The sequence below is a fragment of the Piliocolobus tephrosceles genome, chromosome 11 (genome assembly GCF_002776525.5).
Source record: "Piliocolobus tephrosceles isolate RC106 chromosome 11, ASM277652v3, whole genome shotgun sequence".
NCBI classification, from domain to species: Eukaryota; Metazoa; Chordata; class Mammalia; order Primates; family Cercopithecidae; genus Piliocolobus; species Piliocolobus tephrosceles.
Window position 1 is genome coordinate 37,306,156 of NC_045444.1, and position 19,723 is coordinate 37,325,878.

The following is a 19,723-nucleotide window of genomic DNA, read 5'->3' on the forward strand; positions in this document are numbered from 1 at the left end:
GCTGGGACTACAGGTGCCCGCCATCTCGCCCGGCTAATTTTTTTTTTGTATTTTTCAGTAGAGACGGGGTTTCACCGTGTTAGCCAGGATGGTCTCGATCTCCTGACCTCGTGATCCGCCCGTCTCGGCCTCCCCAAGTGCTGGGATTACAGGCTTGAGCCACCGCGCCCGGCCCCAAATACAGTCTTTAGCTCAATCTACGGTTGAATAATTTAATCTTTAATTTCACTTTCCCCCTTTCCTCTTTTAAGAGGTTTACTGAGTTAGACAAAGCAGACATAGTACCAGTAGATAGTTCTGGAAAATAATTTAGAAATAATATGTGGCTTTAAGGGAAAAACTACAATGATTTACAGTTCTATAAGGCTTTATCATCCCTCTACTTTATGCTGTTCAGTGTACTTTTCATTGTTGAGGCTGTGTAAAGACAAAATCTTAAATGTAAGGAAAATCCCGAAAAAGTGTGATACAAATAATTAAACTTCATTTTTATGCCCCATTCTCAAATTAGATTGAATTAAGGATACTGGACTAGAATCTGGAGTTTAAGTATGTCACAGAGGCACTTAATATTTCTTAATATTTTTAATGACTTAAGACTCTTAGAGGGTCACTATTGTGTTTATAAAGTGGATTATTAAGATGTGTCAGTTTACAGCCTTTTCAAGAGGAGATTTTTATACGAAAAAGCTAAAGTAAAAATAAGAATCAATTTAGTATCTTTGAGATAAATTCCAGAGGGAATTCGTTTTTCTTCAAAATTTCTAGGAATGTTTCTTTTGAAACTGGAAGGTCAAATACTTCATTTATTATGTTTTTAAAGAATAAATGCTCGCGTTTTAAAAATGGTGTAAGTGGGAAAAAAATGTGCTTCAATCATCTCATGGCTTCAGGCCAAAAAAATAGAGTTCTTTAATTCTTTCAACATTTAAAAAAGATGCAGTGCTTCAAAGGAGAGAACACTTTTATCTATCATCAAGGATGTATTTTAAAGCTTGTTACTTAAGAAAACTAGAATAGGTAAATGAGAATTTAAGAGGAAAAAATACATGCGTTTGTTTTGTTTTACATTTATGGAATGAAGGTATCACGGGCAATGGGTTGAGAAGAAATTCTAGTGGGTCACTATGAAATGTGATCTTAGATCCCTCAGGGAATCAACACGATCATGCAATTTTATTTTTATTTATTTGTATGTATTCATGGGGAATGAGTGCAATTTTGCTACATTAATATATTGCACTGTGGTGAAGTCAGAGCCTTCAATGCATGATCATGCAATTTTAAAGAAAGTAAATCCAGCTGAAAATTTTAGAATTAAAAAATAGTCCAATATCTTTGCAGCAGTCTGAAAAAAAAATCTACCTCAATTCCGCTAATGTAAACAAATGAGAGAGGCTTAAGAGCTTCATTATAATCTGGAATAGAAACTAACTTCATCTGCCTTGGATAAAATAAACCTCCCGGGGAAGATAATCCAACTGAGAAGCTCTGTGGCCAAGAGAAAATGTCCCATTCAAAAGTGACTGAAGCCAAGGCCAATCAAATATTTATAATCAGGCTTGTCCTTTGGTCTGTTTTATAAGGCTGGAGAAAGTGAAATCATGCCCTCTTCATTTTACTGGTCATGATTATTTGATATAAGCATGCCTCCTCTTTAAGGCTACATTATTATAGGCAAAAGTAATTAATATGAGTAAAATAATAAATCTGGTCATCATTTAAGTACTAACTTAAATTAGTACTTAAATTTTTCAGTGCTCTCAAACTGAAGAAAACTCTGCCTTCCTTTTTTCTAAAAAAAAAAAAAAAGACACATAAACATGTTTAAGAAATTAGTATTCTTCTTGAATCAACCATATACATTTTTGACTTTGGCAAGAACAATTGAGCAAGAAGCTATTTATGCAGCAGTATTTCTGGACTGCAAATATATGCAATGACAAGTTTAGCAAGGCTGAAGATAGTTCATAAAAGAATGTATTTTATTGTTCTCCGGCAATTTGAAATGGGTGAATTTAAGAATTCTCATTTCAGTTCTTGTAAATAAAGCTCAAGTTATTTTGAGCACATTAAATACATCTAATTTTCATGGTGACTTGAGTGTAAAGAAGAAACATTAAAGTTTATTAAACTAATACTTTGCACCAGGCTCCACACTGGGCATGTTAAATATTTTACTTTATTTAGTCATTGTTTAAATATTCTTTAAGATAAGCATTTTAATCCTATTTTACAGATGAGGTAACTGAAGAAAAGAAACTTGCTGCACAAATTTTGAAGCAAGTGCTAATTTGATTAATAGCAATTATTTTTAATGAAAATTATGTTTAGTCATTAATAGCTGACTTGAGATATATTTTCCCTCCCGGAATGAAGATATTTTTGTGTCTGCCTATCTGTCTGTCTGTCTAATCTACCTACCTTTCTATCTACCTATTCTTAAATATAATGATATGTATATTCAAGGTAGGGTAAATGGCATAAAAAGCCAACTAAGCTAACTGGCTTATGTGAGGATTAATTTTATAATTCTGAAATTTCTACATCAGCAAAAATCAATGTGGCCAGACCAAAGAAATAAAACAAATGATCTTACCTCACTGTAATTTATTTTATTTTGTCTTGCCAACATGATTTCAGGTGTATCAGGCATAATATGCACTTGGGTCTTGTCTTTGTCCCAGGCTTCTGTGTATAAGCGCTGTGAAGGATAAAAAGATTAAGAAATTAGAAAAACAGTTTGCTGTAAACAGGAATTTTCAATGAAGAAACTATGACAAAGTTGAGAGCCAGCTTTCTTGCTCTCTGTTCCATGTGCTGTAATGTTAACATTCTTTCAACCTCTTTGATTTTACAAGATATTTATTGTAACAAAATATAAATGTATACTAAGATACGAAAGGAAAAAAAAATATATATATATATAATCAAACACACACACATATACACACCCGCGTGTGTGTGTTTGGTAACCAGGTCACTGCCACCCCAATTAAATAAAAAGCAAGTATTTCCCAAGCATATATTCACATCCATATCTGTACTATGGTTATATTAACAAATCTTTCCCATGATTTTATTTGATGCTGTTTGTTGTTAGTTTATTAGCTGCAAATGTACCTGTATGTGCTAGCTCTAGATTTCTTTTTGATAAATGTTAAGCAGATTTGCATCTTTCTCTTGTTTTTATGAGATAGAGTTTCACTCTGTTGCCCAGGCTGAAAGGCAGTGGCACAGTCACGGCTCACTGCAGCCTCAACCTCTCCAGGCTCAGGTGATCCTCTCCAGGCTCAGGTGATCCTCCCATCTCAGCCTCCCAAGTACCTAAGACCACAGGTGCGCATCACCACACCTGGGTAATTTTTGTATTTTTTGTAGAGACAGGGTTTCCACATGCTGCCCAGGCTAATCTCAAACTGCTGAGCTCAAGTGATCTGCCCACCTCAGCCTCTCAAAAGTGTTGAGATTACAGGTGTGAGCCACAATGCCCGGCTTGCATCTTTCTTGTTTATTCTGCGCTTACCTAAATATGTACTCAGCAAGAAAGAAACCTTCATACCAAACCATGTATAACTAACTCTTATAGACTTCAAACCATTTGAACCCAAAATAGCCGTCCCATTCTTAATGCTGGCTATTTTACAAGAGATGTCAAAGCAGAAATGCTCCCATACATTGTTACCTAACAGAATAGAGAATTCAACTGAATCACTATACACTGGAGAGCAATTTAATTGGACTAAAAAAAGAGACTAACTTAATTAACAATAGGTATCTTAAATGACATACAGCCCTGTCTTATTTTCCTACAAATTGGGGGCTCACCTTGTTCATGTTGAGGGCGTTGTTCTTGGCCAGCACCTGCTCCAGAGAATCAGTCACACTGGTAAATTTCAGCTTGTCCGGAGGCTGGCGGTAGATGTTATCACTCAGTATTTCGGCAGCTCTCTTGCACTTGACCACATCCACAGACCCAATGGGGACCCAGCCAATGCCTCTCAGCCACTGGAGATCAGATTTGTAAATGTTCTGGAGAGATTAAACACAAAAGCGAGTATTATTGAAGTTGTTCTAACATGATTTCAAAAATAAAAAAATAACACTAGAAAGCTTGGATAGTCAAACTTCATGTATATGTCCTTCAATATATGAAGGCCAAATTGAATATAGTTTCAGGTATTACTTTCTTTCTCTCCAAAAAAAGTAAGGAGAAGAGGTGCCTAAAAAATGAGCAGAGAGAAGCGATGCCATCCCTTCTGAGGGTTCTACCTAATTCTAGACCACTGTCTCAGTATTTCTGTGAATTACTATTATGAGCACAGTTACCATAGATCTTAATTACTCACATCGCTCTGGAGGTCATAGGCCTGCCGAGCATGCATGACATCATTCTGGTCGGGCAGGCACGTCCACTGGTGCAGGTAGTTCTTGTAGTCCACGTCGCTGACTAAGGTCTGGCACTTCTTGGCCAGCACCACCCCCAGCATGTCCACTGGGCTGCTGAACTTGGTCTTCCACTTCTCAAAGTCCTTCTTATACTCCCTGTCACTCTGGATCTTGGCCACATGCATGGACCACATCATCTTGGGGTCATCTTCAATGTTCCGGGCTCCAATGTGGTGGCCGAGCTGCTTGCGAAAGCCTTCCTTGTACTTGTACTAAAGAAAAAAAAATGTGTATTATTCCTTTCAAAATTAACTTCTGTTGCCATCTTTGTGGCAAATTACAAAGCGCATTAACTCTAAATATTTTACTAAGCCAAGAGAGCCAAAGACTTCAGTCTTTTGATAAGAAAGATTAAAGGCTAAATTCAGCTACGAAATTCCATACATAATAAATGCATCCTTGATCTTATCCTCATCCCACACTGCATGGGATCATTTTATTTCATTGTAATTTGTTGCCCCTTAGATTTTGTTCAATTTAAAATTAAATTGAGACTGCTTTGAAGTGATAACTTGCAATCAAATCAGTATCAACAAAGGATAAAATCTTACTTCACTGGCAATTTCCCGGGAGGCTTTTGCTGCTTTGATTGGTATGGCATCAACAGGAAGATCGTAACCTTTTCTCTTCAGCTCCTCATAACCCATTCGGTAGAGTTTCTGTTAAGAAATGAAGATCACTGTGTTCCCCATAGACAAATATAGCATAATCATAAAATGTGCTAAATATTTTGAGTCCATGAGAGTAGCATCTGTGCCCTAGAATACTCAAATGTAATTAGAAATTATGCCCATTGCTTGCTAATGATCCTGTTTTAAACTTTAAAGCTCTTTAATTACCTAAATCAGCAAAATTGTCAGCTCTTCCCAAATACAGTCATGCATTGGTTAATGACAAAGATACCTCCTGAGAAATGTATTGTTACGTGATTTTGTCCTTGTGGGAACATCACAGAGTGTACTTATGCAATCCTAGATGGTACAGTCTACTACACACCTAGGCTATATGGCATAGCCTATTCCTCCTAGGCTACAAACCTGTAGAGCATGCTAGTATAGGCAACTGTAACACAATGGGAAGTATTAATATTTGTGTATCTAAATATGGCTAAACATGGAAAAGATACAGCAAAAATACAGTACGATTATGGTACTATGTTATGGGACCACCATCCTGTATGTGTGCCTTTGTTGGCCAAACTGTTGTTATACAGTGCCTGTCTATACTTGCAAGAATCAGGCAGAAGTAAAACAATAGAGAAATGAAATGGATTATTATTTAGGTCCTGTTTTTCAATTCACATTGACTCTTTCATTAGAAGTTTTTGTTAGAAAAGAGCTATGGCTTTTCATCTAATTCTTCTAATGAGGAAAAATCATGCCTAAGAGGCTATCTCTTCCATGTAGCTGATGCATTGTAAAGTAGTCTGTCTCCCAATATGGGACCATCCAAAATAGGATCCACATCGATAGGTAAGATACTGAGTCCACCATAATTTCTAAAACTTAAGATGTTTTGAAGAAAGTTTAAATAGTGAATTTTAAAAGCTTAAGCGAAAGAATGTTTTTTTTCAGATCTGTGACATAACTTAAAAATTAAGAATATAATTTAAATATACTTTTATCCAGAAACCAGATTATTTAAAGTGCCTGTTGATCTTGGACTTGTGTTTATCTGTTAGTCCTTCGTAGCATTACTTTGATACATTCTTTAATGTTAAAGTCATTCTATTAGAATTTAGAATTTGTTTTTAAAATATTTAATTTTCAGATGTATAAATTTCAGGAGATTATGCTGCAATGACAATGACAATAAAAATGAAATTCTCCTGCATGGCTTTTGTATGCTCACTGATCCAAAATTTCATTGAGTATCTACTATGTGTCAAGCACGATTCTAGATAAGCACTGTAGATTCAATAAGAATTGTCTCTGCCTGCAAAGAGTGACTCTCCACACTGTGAAAAGCAATACAAGCCATCACCTTGTGATGATATGTATAACAATGGACTGCATGGAACAGAGAATACAGACTCCCCATTCTGCCTGACACAGTGAGTACTAACATTTCGATGTTCAATCTAAAAGCCACTAAATAAAGAGTCTAAGTCATATGTAGTTCATTAATTACAATAATTCAGTGATTCAAAGAACTTCCAGACAACTTCACTGACTTAGAAACAATTAAAATGAGCTTTCTGAAAACAAATGCTGAATTTGAAAACTTACATCACTTGTGTTGATTAAATTTGCTTTAGCCAGAACAATGTCAGGCGTATCAGGCATGATGTGGATCTGAGTCTTGTCTTTGTCCCAAGCTTCTCTATAAAGTCTCTAAAATAAGAAATAAGAATTTTTCAGTGGTATTGTTAGATTAGTGAATGACACAGTTGGCTTCAAACAGAATTGCTGATTTTATCTGAATTAAACATTATACAGAATTGATATCATAAGCAGACAACATAAATAGAAAATAGATGCATTATTTCTTGATTTATCTGGAACATAACTGCCTTTCAAAACAGAGATTATGGGTCACATTTTCAAAGTTACAGAAAATCCTGCCTACAAGAAATCAATCTAGGTAATCACATGCTTTGCCAATATTATCAAATGAAACAGGCTTCTCCATCTTTCGGGTTGTGTCCCTCAGTGTTTAATTGAGAGGCAGCCCTTGCCTTTTCAAAAGCTGTCTTATTCAAAGTGTGCCTAGAAATCAGGGAGTTTTATTTCCTATGTGGCTTGTTGTTATTATTATTTTGACACAGAGTCTTACTCTGTTGCCCAGGCTGGAGTGCGATGGCGCAATCACAGCTCACTGCAACCTCTGCCTTCTGAGTTCAAGTGATTCTGGTGCCTCAGCCACCTGCGTAGCTGGGATTACAGGAAGCACCAGCATAGCAGGCTAATTTTTGTATTTTTAGTAGAGACAGGGTTTCGCCATGTTGGCTAGGATGGCCTTGAACGCCCCATCTCAGGTGACCTGCCCGCTTCAGCCTCCCAAAGTGCTGGGATTACAGGTGTGAGCCACTGTGTCCATCTTCCATGTGGCTTATTATTTATAGTTACACCTCACAATCATTGTGAAAGATTAGGATTCCCAAAATGATTTTTTTGGGGGGAATTTATCAAAATCTCTTAGATGTTCCAGAGCCATCCTTATGTCTCTTCAACAGAAGACAAGGGGATCCAAACAAAAGTTTCATTGACTTACTAAAACTAGGATTTTTTTTTTTTTTTTTTTTTTTTTTTGAGATGGAGTTTCACTCTTGTTGCCCAGGCTGGAGTGCAATGGCGCAGTCTCGGCTCACTGCAACCTCCAGCTCCCAGGTTCAAGCAATTCTCCTGCCTCAGCTTCCCAAGTAGCTGGGATTACAGGCACCCACCACCATGCCCAGCTAATTTTTGTATTTTTAGTAGAGATGGGGTTTCACCATGTTGACCAGGCTGGTCTTGAACTCCTGATCTCAGGTGATCTACCTGCCTTGGCCTCCCAAAGTGCTGTGATTACAGGTGTGAGCCATCGTGCCCAGCTAAAACTAGGAAAATTTGATGAAAAACAGAATATTTACACAGGGTCAGAAAATCTCCCTGCCAGATTACTTATCAATTACAAAGGATAAAATGGTTACTTACCAGTATAGCAACCTGGCAATATCACTTTAACCAAGTGTTTAAGTTATTAGTAATAGAATAAATTGATATCCTGTGCCTCCTGATATGAGGTACTGAGGAGGACACAATGTGTGATCTCCTGCTGAAAAGACAATCTGAGTCTATCACAAGGACCCACCAGAAAACCCAAATGGAAAGAGATTCTACAAAATAACTGACCTATGTTCTTTACGAATGTCAAAAACTTGGAAGGCAAAGAAACAGTGAGGAACTAGTCCAGAGTAAAGGAGACTAAAGACATAGCAAGTAATGCAACCTGTAGTCTTGGATTAAATCCTGAGCCAGAGAAAATATTTTCTTTTCTTATAAAGGATATTAGTGATAAAATTGAATAAATTCTGTAGACTACCATACTAGTGAAAATTAATTTTGTGATTTTAATCATTACAATGTGATTACTGAGAATGTTCTTATTTTTGGGAAATACAGGCAGAATAGGCATCATGGAACAATTTAATTTCTCATAGAGATATATAGATATAGATCTAGATCTGAGAGAAAGAAAGGGCGAAAAAGACAGAAAGAGAAAGCAAATGTGGTAAGATGTTAACATTTGGGGAATCTGGGTATATGCACACACACACACACACACACACACGTGAATTACATGTACTATTTTTTCAACTTTTCTGAGTGCCTGAAATTATTTCAATATAAAATATTTTTGGTCTGATTGATTCCTTAAACTTGTCCATTTCCCTTTGAGGTGTGCAGCATGAGATGTGTGTGTATGGCACTTTTCTTTTTCCTGCACATGTTTGCATGGTGCATAAAACCCAGAGAAGTCAATTAAGACCCTCAGCACCAAAACAAAGGCAAGGCTTGTTAATTTCCACGTACGTGTATCCCGGTTCTGCACTACCCTTTTGGATTTAGTAACACCAGAGTTTCTCTTTAAAATTTTTTTTATTTCCATATATTTGTAGGGGCACAAGTGCAACTGCACTGTGATAAAGTCAGGGCCTTCAGTGCATCCATCACTGGAGCAACACACATTGTACCCACCAAGCAAACAGCAGAGTTTCTCTACCTCCTAACCACTGATATTGTATACTGGATGATTCTTTGTTGTGGGGGCTGCCCTGTGCATTGTGGGGTGCTTAGCAGCATCCCTGGCTTCTACCCACTAGATGCCAGTAGCATGCCACTCCCCAGTTGTAAAAACCAAAAATATTTCTAGATGTTGCTAAATGTTCCTGTGGGGCAAAATTGGTTCTGCTTGAGAGTCACTAAGTTAGACTATTTCTTCAATGGCATGCACCACTTTCACCCCATGGAATGCAGAGAAAATGCTGTTATTATTTACACTAGGATATGCGCATCAGTTTATTCAGAAGGAGACAGCAGGCTGAAGGACCCCAGCTGGCCCAGGTTTTGTGTGGCGGCCCTGAGGCCTGACAGCTCCATATTTCAGCATTCCCCAAACTAGAGTACATTGCTGGGAAGTCCTGTCCCGGAACATGTATATTGATAAACTTCACGATCTCTCTTGTTTCACGGAGAGAAAAGAAACTTGGATTCCAAGAAGGGGGAGATATTTTGTACAAATTTGTTGTTTTCTCAGTTTATTGGATTCTGACTGTCATCATAAAACAACAAAAGAATAAGTAAATGCTTAAACATTCATAATGAAGCTGACAGGTCATCATTTACTCTACATTCTGGAAATCAACGTTATAAAAAGTCTGTAAGGGGTTAGTTAGGAAAAGAGGAACTACAGTTTATCAATGCTTATTCTAAGCTGATTATGGGCTTATATATTATATAAAACTTCTGATATATATGATATATGTAAAGTGTATAGCATGTTACATATAGTATATATATTCAGATCCTCCTAAAACCTACAGTATATACATATTTAGATCCTCCTAATAACAGATGGTTATTATATATCTATTTAAATCTTCTTACCAATTACAGATTTCAGGGCACATACTTCAATACTCTGTAATGTTCAGGGTTAGGCTTTCAGCTAAGCAGTGTTGAGTAATCTTTCCCTTCTTTGCATATAATTACTCCACCCTGCTATCTTTTATTTATTTTTTTCAATGAATATTTATTGAGTACCTATTATGTGCTAGACACTGGTATCAGAGCTGGTGAAGAAAATAAGTTGAAGAGGGAATATATACTTATGTACAGTGACAGAATTATCCATTTATCTTGATTCAGCTAAACTAAAAGCATTATAATCATTTGTCAGGAAATATACTGTTTATAACACATCCATTGTGCCTGTGTAAGGTACTCAGAATCTTTCCCCCTCATACACTCTACCCCAACAAAAAACATCTGGGTGCTTCATGCACTCAAGTTTCAAAGAAAAAAAGTTTGTGCAATCATTTTCTCATTACATTTTGGTTAAATAATAAATAAGCTTTGGGTGACAAAAACTGACACTGACTCATTTTTACACAATTTAGTGTAGTATAGTTGCTAATTCAAATAAAGCGATCCAATATAAAATATTATGTGGTGATGTATGAGGCAATGCTTTGTGGTTCTACTCATTTATTAAGCAAGCGCTATTGAGCAAATACTAGGTAGCAGGCACTATAATCTATTTTATTTATTTCCAGAGTGCTACTTACATCACTCCTATTTTTGGCATTTGTCTTTGCCAGAACTATGTCCATGGCATCAGGAATGCTGGTGAACTTGTTTCTGTCTGGAGGCTGACGGTATTTTTTCTCACTGATGATTTCCGAAGCCCGCTTGTTCTTTTCTGCCTCTAAAGAACCCAAGGGACTCCATCCTATGCCTCTCAGCCACTCTAGGTCAGATTTATACAGATTCTGTGAAAAGACAGAGCAAGCCATCAAAATCCCATTCTCACCTGGATCCTTGATTCAAGTGATTCTATGCATTACAAACAGATGCATTTTAGATTTATCAATAACAATTCTTAGTTTCACTTCTCTTTGACTAAATAGCTACTCATATAAAATATGAATTAATATATAAACTATTGCATTTAATAGAAACTGACCTCACTTTGCAGTTCATAAACTTTCTTAGCTTGCACAACATCGTTCTGATCAGGCAGACATGTCCACTGATGTAAGTAGTTCTTGTAGTCCACGTCACTAACCAACTCCTGACACTTCTTGGCCAGTACCACTCCCAACATGTCCACTGGGCTGGAGAACTTAGTTTTCCACTTCTCAAAATCCTTCTTATATTCTCTTTCACTCTGCATTTTGGCTACATTCATGGACAACACAAGTTTTGGGTCATCTTGCAGACTCCGGAATCCAACATGGTGGCCAAGTTGCTTTCGGTAGCCTTGTTTGTATTTAAACTGAAATCAGAGAAAACACAGATCTTTTAGTACACAAACAAAGGCCAAGTTAAGCTCAACTTGCTTTTTTTTCTTTTCTTTTTTTTGAGACACAGATCTCACTATGTTTCCCAGGCTGGTCTTGAACTCCCAGGCCTACTCTTCTAGCTTCAGCCTCCCTAGTAGCTGGGATTACAGGCACATGCCCCCTCACTCAGCTTCAATTTGCCTTGTTTTCATGTTTGTTTTCCAAAACCGAAATGAGAGAAGGGTTGTCTATGCTAACTTAGTATGGAATGTTTACTTACTTAAACTAAGCCTTGTTTACATGGAAGCTTCTGAAGAAATCTAATGTAGTTGAGTATCAATAGAGGTTATAAGAAATTAATTCTAACTAGATGCAGAAATATATGTTTGGTTGTGCTAGCTATTGTGTATTCTGACTTTGGGGTTGTATTTAATACAGTTCTTGTGATATTCTTATGGAAATGATAATCCTTACGGGCTAAATGACAGAAAAATCAGGAAGATACATGACTAAGTAAATATACCTAATAGTGGAGACTAATTTATTAAATAGCAGGATTTTTTTTGTGGCTGGCCATGTGGTTATGTCATATAACCTTGTCCTTGTCCTGTTTGGGATCCATATCTTGCATGTACAGATGGCTAAAAATAACTAAGTATGTTAGATTAGGAAGAAAATTCCACAAGAGCTCCATGTACTGCCAAATGGATCGAAATGATAACATAAATTTAAGAGAGTAAAAGTAAAATTTGGTATTTAGATTCAATTGAGAAAAATTACATTAGTACTAGATGACAGTAACAACAGTGATAACGAGTATAATAACAGCATTTACTTGACGTTAGGTGCTGAACACATCTTATACCTTACATGATACCCAGCTTCATTATTACATATATAAAATATTCAGGAGTTTAAGTGGCCTGTAAGTTCAACATAAGCAATCTGACAAAATTGCTTTTTAAAAAGCAGTGCCATAGATTCTGTATGGGACACAAATAAGCTCTCTGAACTGACCTCCTCTATCAAGAAAACAACACTAAATTTTGAGGGATTCTATTCTGACAGGAGTTTTGAAAAAACAGCATAAATTACAAATAGAATGATCAGAAGATTGAAGAATGTATAAAGCTGAAACCAAAGGAGGGCAAATATGAAAAAGTCTGAAGAGCTATCAAGTGGAAGCGGAAAGAGGCTACTTGTGGTGTTGTAGAACAGAGATCTAGAGCTTATCAGTAAATTATTTAGGTAAAAATAAAAAGCTATATAATGGCAACTGGAAATGATCTAACAAACAAATGACGTGCCCTGAAGGACTCCAAAATTCCTTTAATGAATTTTTTTTATTTTTGAGACACCGTCTTGCTCCATTGCCCAAGCTGGAGTGCAATGGTGTGATCATGGCTCACTAAAGCCTCAACCTTCCAAGCTCAAGTGACTCTCCCATCTCAGCCTCCCAAGTAGCTGGAATTCCAGGCACGCACCACCATGCCCGGCTACTTTTTTATTTTTTGTAAAGAAAGAGTCTCACTATGTTGCCCAGGCTGGTCTTGAACTCCTGGCTTCAAATGATCTTCTTGCCTTGGCCTCCCAAAGTGCTGAGATTACGGGAGGGAAACACTGCACCCAGCCTCCAAAATTCTTATATTTTTAAGTATCTACAGACTTTTGGAGATGGAGAGAAGGTAGGATGCTGAGTGGGAGAGTAGATTAAATGTCCTTTATCTTCCAACTCTAAATTCTATGATTCTAATTCATTAAATTAAATACTTATAAAAATTGTTTTAATTTTCTGAAATTTTATAAATACAAGGACATTTGCAATTGAGGAAAATACATCTCTATAATAGTGGGAAAGTTCACTAATAGTTCATTTGAGAGTAAGATTTCAAAAGGTTCGAATTAATGGGTTCACACAAAAAGAAATGAGGTACTCTCAAATGTTGAGTTGTTACGAAATTATTGATGTTATTTCTTCAATTCCTAAACTATCTTTAGCATATAGCAATAAATGAAAATGAGTTTACACATCATTATTGCTTTAGGCTTATCATCTCGTTGATTTATTTTAATAAGGGAATGACCTGCAAGCTGGAGAGTGGGTAATAATATATCATCATATTAGTTTTCCCACATTTCTGGAGTGCCAGAAATTAAGTGAATTAAATAAAATCTTCCCTTATGTTCTTAGAATTTATTGTCAGATTCCATTTGTAGGCACTCTTTTCCTCCACTTTGTACTTCAACCTGCATATTAGCCAAATCCCTGTTTTCTTCTAAAGATTTTAATTAAGAGGTCCTGCTTCCCTATGAAATCCTGGTAATTTATTCACTATAACCAAGACCTTCTGAACTTCTGTGGTTAAGTTTTGGGATTCACAAAATGATATGCTAGCAATATGCAGAATATCTAAGTAAAATACTTGTAAAAAATTAACCAATAGAGACAATACCCAGTTTTTCACCAGATTTGCTACCGTTTCTAATCATAACTAGAATCTACCTTTGGGTGAGTGAGTCTATGAACTTTAGACCAGATTTTCAGCAGAAAGAAGAATTAAGTAAGCCCTTAGGAACTTAAATTCCTGGACCTTCTTGGATTTTTTATGTCCCAAGGTAATTTATTACAATTATATAAGTGCAAAATGGGTTAAACTGAAATAACTGACAGCCTATTTTAAAATATGGGCATATAAAATCTATCAGCATCAGTTTGTTGAGGTTGATTTATTATCTGGCACTTTGAATTTATCTAAAATAGACAAGTAGAAAACAGGAAAATTATTATATTTTCAGGAAAGTAGGGAAAATTTGCAATCTTGGGTCCTTTGTAATATCCCCAGGTACAGCATCTTACTCTAATGGATCTTAGAGATCTTCTGGCCCGACCTCTATTCAGGAAGCCCCTTTTGACATATGAACAGTGAAAAAGAAGAGTGAACTCTGGATAAATGAAGAGGGTAGAAGAAAATGAAGGAAGCATTATATTTTGAAAGGTAAAGCCTATCTATAAAAATAGTTACTGACATTAAGTTACCTGATTCAAATAAAAATATATCCTTCTAGAACTCAAACTAGTACTCACATCACTAGCAATGTCTCTTGAAGCTTTAGCTAGCTGTACAGAAATCGCATCAACTGGGAGATCATAGCCTTTCTTCAAAGCTTCTTCCCATCCAAGTTTATAGAGTTTCTGAAAATTAAAGATATTCTTCAGCATTATTCTGTCTATATAAAGAACCTCAGCAGATTACTAGGGAAAAGTTTACCTACAGAGTGAGTATCAGATTGAACATCATCTACCCTATCTTTAAAGATATGGATAAAAATAAAACAAGTTGTTTAAAGGAGTAGAAAAAGCACTGACTCAGCATCATATGACCTGGCTTTAATCTTTTTTGGCTGTGAGAATCCTGGTGGTATATTTTATCACAGCCTCCGCTGTTCAGAAACAATATGGTCATATCAGGTACTTTTCTCACGGCTGTTAAATACTGCCTTGGCTTACTATTTTGAAGATAGATATTAAGATAATTGCTAATAAAAAGAAAAACAGGTCACAACATTTTAAGTAGCTAAGGGATAAAAGCAATAAATGATGAAATGCTTTTTATAAATTGCAATAATTTAGTTGCAATCTTTCTGAGTTGACTTTACCGATTGAATGGAGGTATATGTGTTAGAACTGGGTAATAACAAAAATAGCTCATAGTTCTCCAGTACTTTCCATGGGCCAGGCACTGTGTTGAGGATCTTACACAGAATTTCCCATTTAGTCCTCATGGCAATCCAATGTCATAGGTACATTTATGGTCCCAACTTTAGGGATGAGGAAAGTGAGATTTAGACAGGTAATTGAGTTACCCAGTATCATACATCTCAAAAATGGCAAAGCCAAAACTCATACCAAGTCTGTTTGATGCAATTTTTACCTTATTTATATGTTTATTTATTAGAGACAGGGTCTCCCAATGTTGTCCAAACTGGATTCAAACTTCTGGGCTCAAGGGGTCCTCCTGCCTCACCTTCCTGAGTAGCTAGCACTACAGGTGCATGTCATCACACCTGGCTGTTTGATGCAATTTTTTTTTTCAACAATTATCTATTGATTTCCTGCTTGGTATCAAACACAATGAATACAGAGATAAACAGACACAGAACCTGCTCCATGAAGTATACAGTTGTGGCTGAAGCCTTTGCTCTTAACCACTCTATTTTGCAACATCCTGGGCTAATCAGTGTGTCATTTCCAAACTTCCATTGCTTCAACATTTATATCAGTATTTACTATTACATTATTTTATAAGTTCATAAGTTTCAATACAAAACCCTTACAAGTAATTTTTATGTAACTTTACCTGACTATACAGTGTTTGATTCTGCTTGGCTTGTAAAATATCTGGTGTATCAGGCATCACGTGAACATTGGTCTTATCTTTATTCCAATCAGCGGTGTATAAATACTAGGAAGTGGGGAAAAAAAGACATGAAATTAGAATAACTGGGACAAGCAGGAAAGAAAAATATGTATTTATATATTAGTACTTGAATGCATTCAATTTGACGTAGTAAAGTAATAACTAAGCAGCATATAATTCAGAAAAGACTCTACAAACAAACTCAGATTTTAAAAAATAATCTTTTAAGTATTTTCTGTTTTCTACAACGGAAAGTATTGAAGATATAGTAATTAAAAATATAAATAATTTCTTTTTTTTTTTTTTTGAGACGGAGTCTCGCTCTGTCGCCGGGGCTGGAGTGCAGTGGCCGGATCTCAGCTCACTGCAAGCTCCGCCTCCCGGGTTCACGCCATTCTCCTGCCTCAGCCTCCCGAATAGCTGGGACTACAGGCGCCCGCCACCTCGCCCGGCTAGTTTTTTGTATTTTTAGTAGAGACGGGGTTTCACCGTGTAGGCCAGGATGGTCTCGATTTCCTGACCTCGTGATCCGCCCGTCTCAGCCTCCCAAAGTGCTGGGATTACAGGCTTGAGCCACCGTGCCCGGCCGAAAATATAAATAATTTCTAACCCAACTAGAAGGTCAAGAGAAGAAAAAAAATAAGAGGTGGGCAGAAGAAGAAGATGGTGTGGGGGAATGATCTGGAACGGTTTGCCACTGCCTAGGAATGATGAACCTGAATTAGATTTCCCCAAACAAGAACCAGAGCCTGCTAGCCTTTCCTCATGTGGGAGCTGTGTGGACGGCCACTGTTCTGTGTACCTTGTTCATGGTATGTGCATTCTGCTTGGCAAGCACCATGTCCATGGAATCAGTCAGCTTCTTAAACTGGAAGTTGCTCGGGTGCTGGCGGTATTTCTGATCACTGGCATATTCAGTTGCTTTCTTGGCCTTCTCCACTTCCAGAGAACCTGCTGGACTCCAGCCAAGCCCTTTGTACCATTCATTGTAATCTTGCTTATATTCATTCTATAAAGAAGACAAGCAAATTCTACTTTATCTTATCCATTTAGACACAAAAGCATGGCATGGAAACAGACTGTGATCTCCCTTCCCATGCTAGGATTCCAACCACTACCCAAGTAGAAGAAAGCCTTACATCACTCTGTATGTGATTCATATTCCTGGTCAGTTCAATGTTCATTGCATCTGGGAGGAGGATGTACTTGTGAATCAGGTGCTTGTAGTTAGTGTTGGTGATGTTGGCTTGGGCATCCTTGGCAGCCGTGACACTGAGCATGTCGGCAGGGGTGTGGTAGCTGGTCTTCGTGTTCTCATAGTTTTTCTTGTACTCCCGATCAGATTGCATCTTAGCCACTTGCATGGAATGGACTAATTTGGGATCATCCTCGAGACTGCGGAAACCAACCATTTTCCCCTTCCCTTTTTCATAATCATGCTTGTATTTATACTGTGAAGAAAATACGAGTTTTTATACAAAGCGATTCCTTTGACTAAAAATCAGTCTAGTGTCAATATGCTATATTTTTGTGTAATTATAAAATATAATTAAAAATTATATTTGTATAGAGCTCTATAGTTCACGAACGTATTTTACGTATTTATTGATGTAACTGAATACAACTCTCCCTTGTGAGTTAGATAGCAAAGTTCTTATTACTGCCCTCATTTTATAGATGAATAAGCTGAGACCCAGATTGCTGAGCAACTTGTTGAGGCCACTGAGGATTAGAACCCAGATCTTGTGATGATGCATTACACTGACTTATGCATGTACTTTGCTGTTAGTGCTAAAGAGGCCTTTAGTGGGTAAAAAGAACACAGAAAATGAAGGAAAAAAAAAAAAAAGCAAAAAAAAAAAAAAAAAAAAAAGAACATTTCTCTTATTACTGCCCTGAGAAATTATCCTGTCAGTCATTTACTGATGGGAAAAGGTTCAATTATGAGACACAGAGTGTAATTTTAGAATAGCTTTATATTCGTGGAGCTCCTTTTCCTTTAAGACTCTCTAAACTGCTATAATGGGGGAAGAAATTGTCCTATTTATCATCTCAACTTTCTTCTATAGAGGGGAGATCTTGATCCATAGAGAGCTTCTTTTTCTGCCTATCTCCTTGTGGGATTGCATGTGCAAGTTGGGGGTAGAAGCTAGCAGAACCAAATTACTCCAGCGTAATAGAAGGGAGAAGAATTTGGAGTTCTCGGGATAATAAGAGATAGTGGGATGGGCTGGATAGGTAGGGAAGATGAAGAATAGAGATGAAGAGGAAAGAAAGTAAAACTGATGGGTGACCAAGGAAAGAGTGTTTTGAAATGTGCTCCTCCCAGGACCTCCAAGTCATTAAATGCTCCCTGTGAGTGGATTTCTTGTGGAAACAACCAAATGAAAGAACTGAGTTTCATATAGGTGACATGTTATGACAGTGATGTGTTGGTACACCTGCTTTTTGCTGCACAGTGCAGGAAAAGCCTCACTTTGTAGTGTTTGCCAATTTCCGTGGTGTAAATACGCCCATCATAGCTGATATGAAGCCACCGATGGTTTAACAACTGGTTTGCAACAGTTCCTAATTATTTACTCATCAACCATCATAAGCCCAGATGATCAGCACTCTTGCATCCATGAGACACCCTGAGAGAAAAATCATCTCTGAAGAAGCAGGAGGCAAGAACAACATGAGACTTTCACCAAGAAAGCTTAGTGAAGGGCTTTGAATTTCTACAAGCCATAGCCTAGTGACAGATTCAAAGTAAGTGTATCTAGATCTCATGAGTCAGGGAGCTGATATCTATGAGGGTCACCATGTGGTTAGCTTGGTGTTTTTTCAGAAATATCAGAGAACACACAAAAGCAAGGTTAAGAAGCATTCACAGAGAGTGAGACCCACTGTTTTTCATATTGTGTCCACTCAGTGTTTCCAGAACTCAACCTTATTATTTCGGTTCCCTAGAAACCCCCAGCCAGGTGACTGCTTTCCTTCAGACTTACATCACTTGCAATATCTCTGGAAGCCTTAGCAGCTTTGATAGGAATTGCATCCGGTCTGAGATCATAGCCTTTCTTTTTAGACTCTTCCAAGGAAAGTTTGTAGAGTTTCTGTAAAGAGAGGCAAAGGGAAGAGTTTTCTTCTAAATATGAAAGCCTGGATTTATTTTAGAAGAGTAAACTACCACTGTGGCGTCTTTTTTTTTGTTTTTGAGCAGAATGCTTCATTGGTGCTTTAGTGGCTGAATGTTCTTACAAGTAACATAACTGTGTTTGAAAAACAATCTATAACAAACTTAAACATGTTTTCAAGAAACTACCAGAAAAAACTAAAAGTTACTTGTCTCTATCAGGTTGTAAATATACTTAAAAAATGTGAAAGTCCTGGAGATTCTTATTGATGCAAATAAGAGTTAAAGGAAGACTACAAAACAGCCCTATTCTTACATCAAAAGAAAAGTCACTGTTTTATAATCAGCACTTTTATTTGTATAATAATGTGGAATCTACAATTAAAGAAAAACTCAGCTATTCCAAATCTCTGTGGAATTCAAACAAAGAAACAAACAAACAAAAAAAATAGGTAGGATTAGAAGATTTCCTAGCAACTATGATTAGACGAAAAAGGAAATGAAATAAAACATCGATACATTTTCTAACAAGTGTTGCACATTCCTTGTTGTGGGGTTTGCCCCAAATTCTTCAAAATGTTCTTCTTCCCTTTCCATTTAACCCCTTCTTCAGAACCATCTCAAAGGTTTGATGGAAGGGCTCTCTATGAACGAATTCCAGAACTCTCATTTCCTTTTTTTCTTCTCCTGGCCCCCGAGCCTGTTTCTTTCTACCAAATCTCTCAATTTAATAAGGAGTGCCCCCCTAGAACA

The 19,723-nt window shown here is 36.9% G+C and overlaps 1 protein-coding gene across 1 annotated transcript in view; it reads right to left on the minus strand.

Moving 5' to 3' along the window:
- The window catches only part of NEB (nebulin), a 215,414-nt gene that overhangs the window by 116,187 nt on the left and 79,504 nt on the right, over positions 1-19,723 (minus strand). The window contains exons 48-59 of the mRNA XM_026453974.1: positions 18,843-18,950; positions 16,992-17,303; positions 16,655-16,861; positions 15,793-15,897; positions 14,520-14,627; positions 11,116-11,427; positions 10,718-10,921; positions 6,678-6,782; positions 5,001-5,108; positions 4,350-4,661; positions 3,829-4,032; positions 2,600-2,704 (exon numbers count right to left, since the gene is read on the minus strand). Of these exons, the coding sequence (XP_026309759.1) occupies positions 2,600-2,704; positions 3,829-4,032; positions 4,350-4,661; positions 5,001-5,108; positions 6,678-6,782; positions 10,718-10,921; positions 11,116-11,427; positions 14,520-14,627; positions 15,793-15,897; positions 16,655-16,861; positions 16,992-17,303; positions 18,843-18,950 (2,190 nt within the window). The remainder of the gene's footprint in view (positions 1-2,599; positions 2,705-3,828; positions 4,033-4,349; positions 4,662-5,000; positions 5,109-6,677; positions 6,783-10,717; positions 10,922-11,115; positions 11,428-14,519; positions 14,628-15,792; positions 15,898-16,654; positions 16,862-16,991; positions 17,304-18,842; positions 18,951-19,723) is intronic.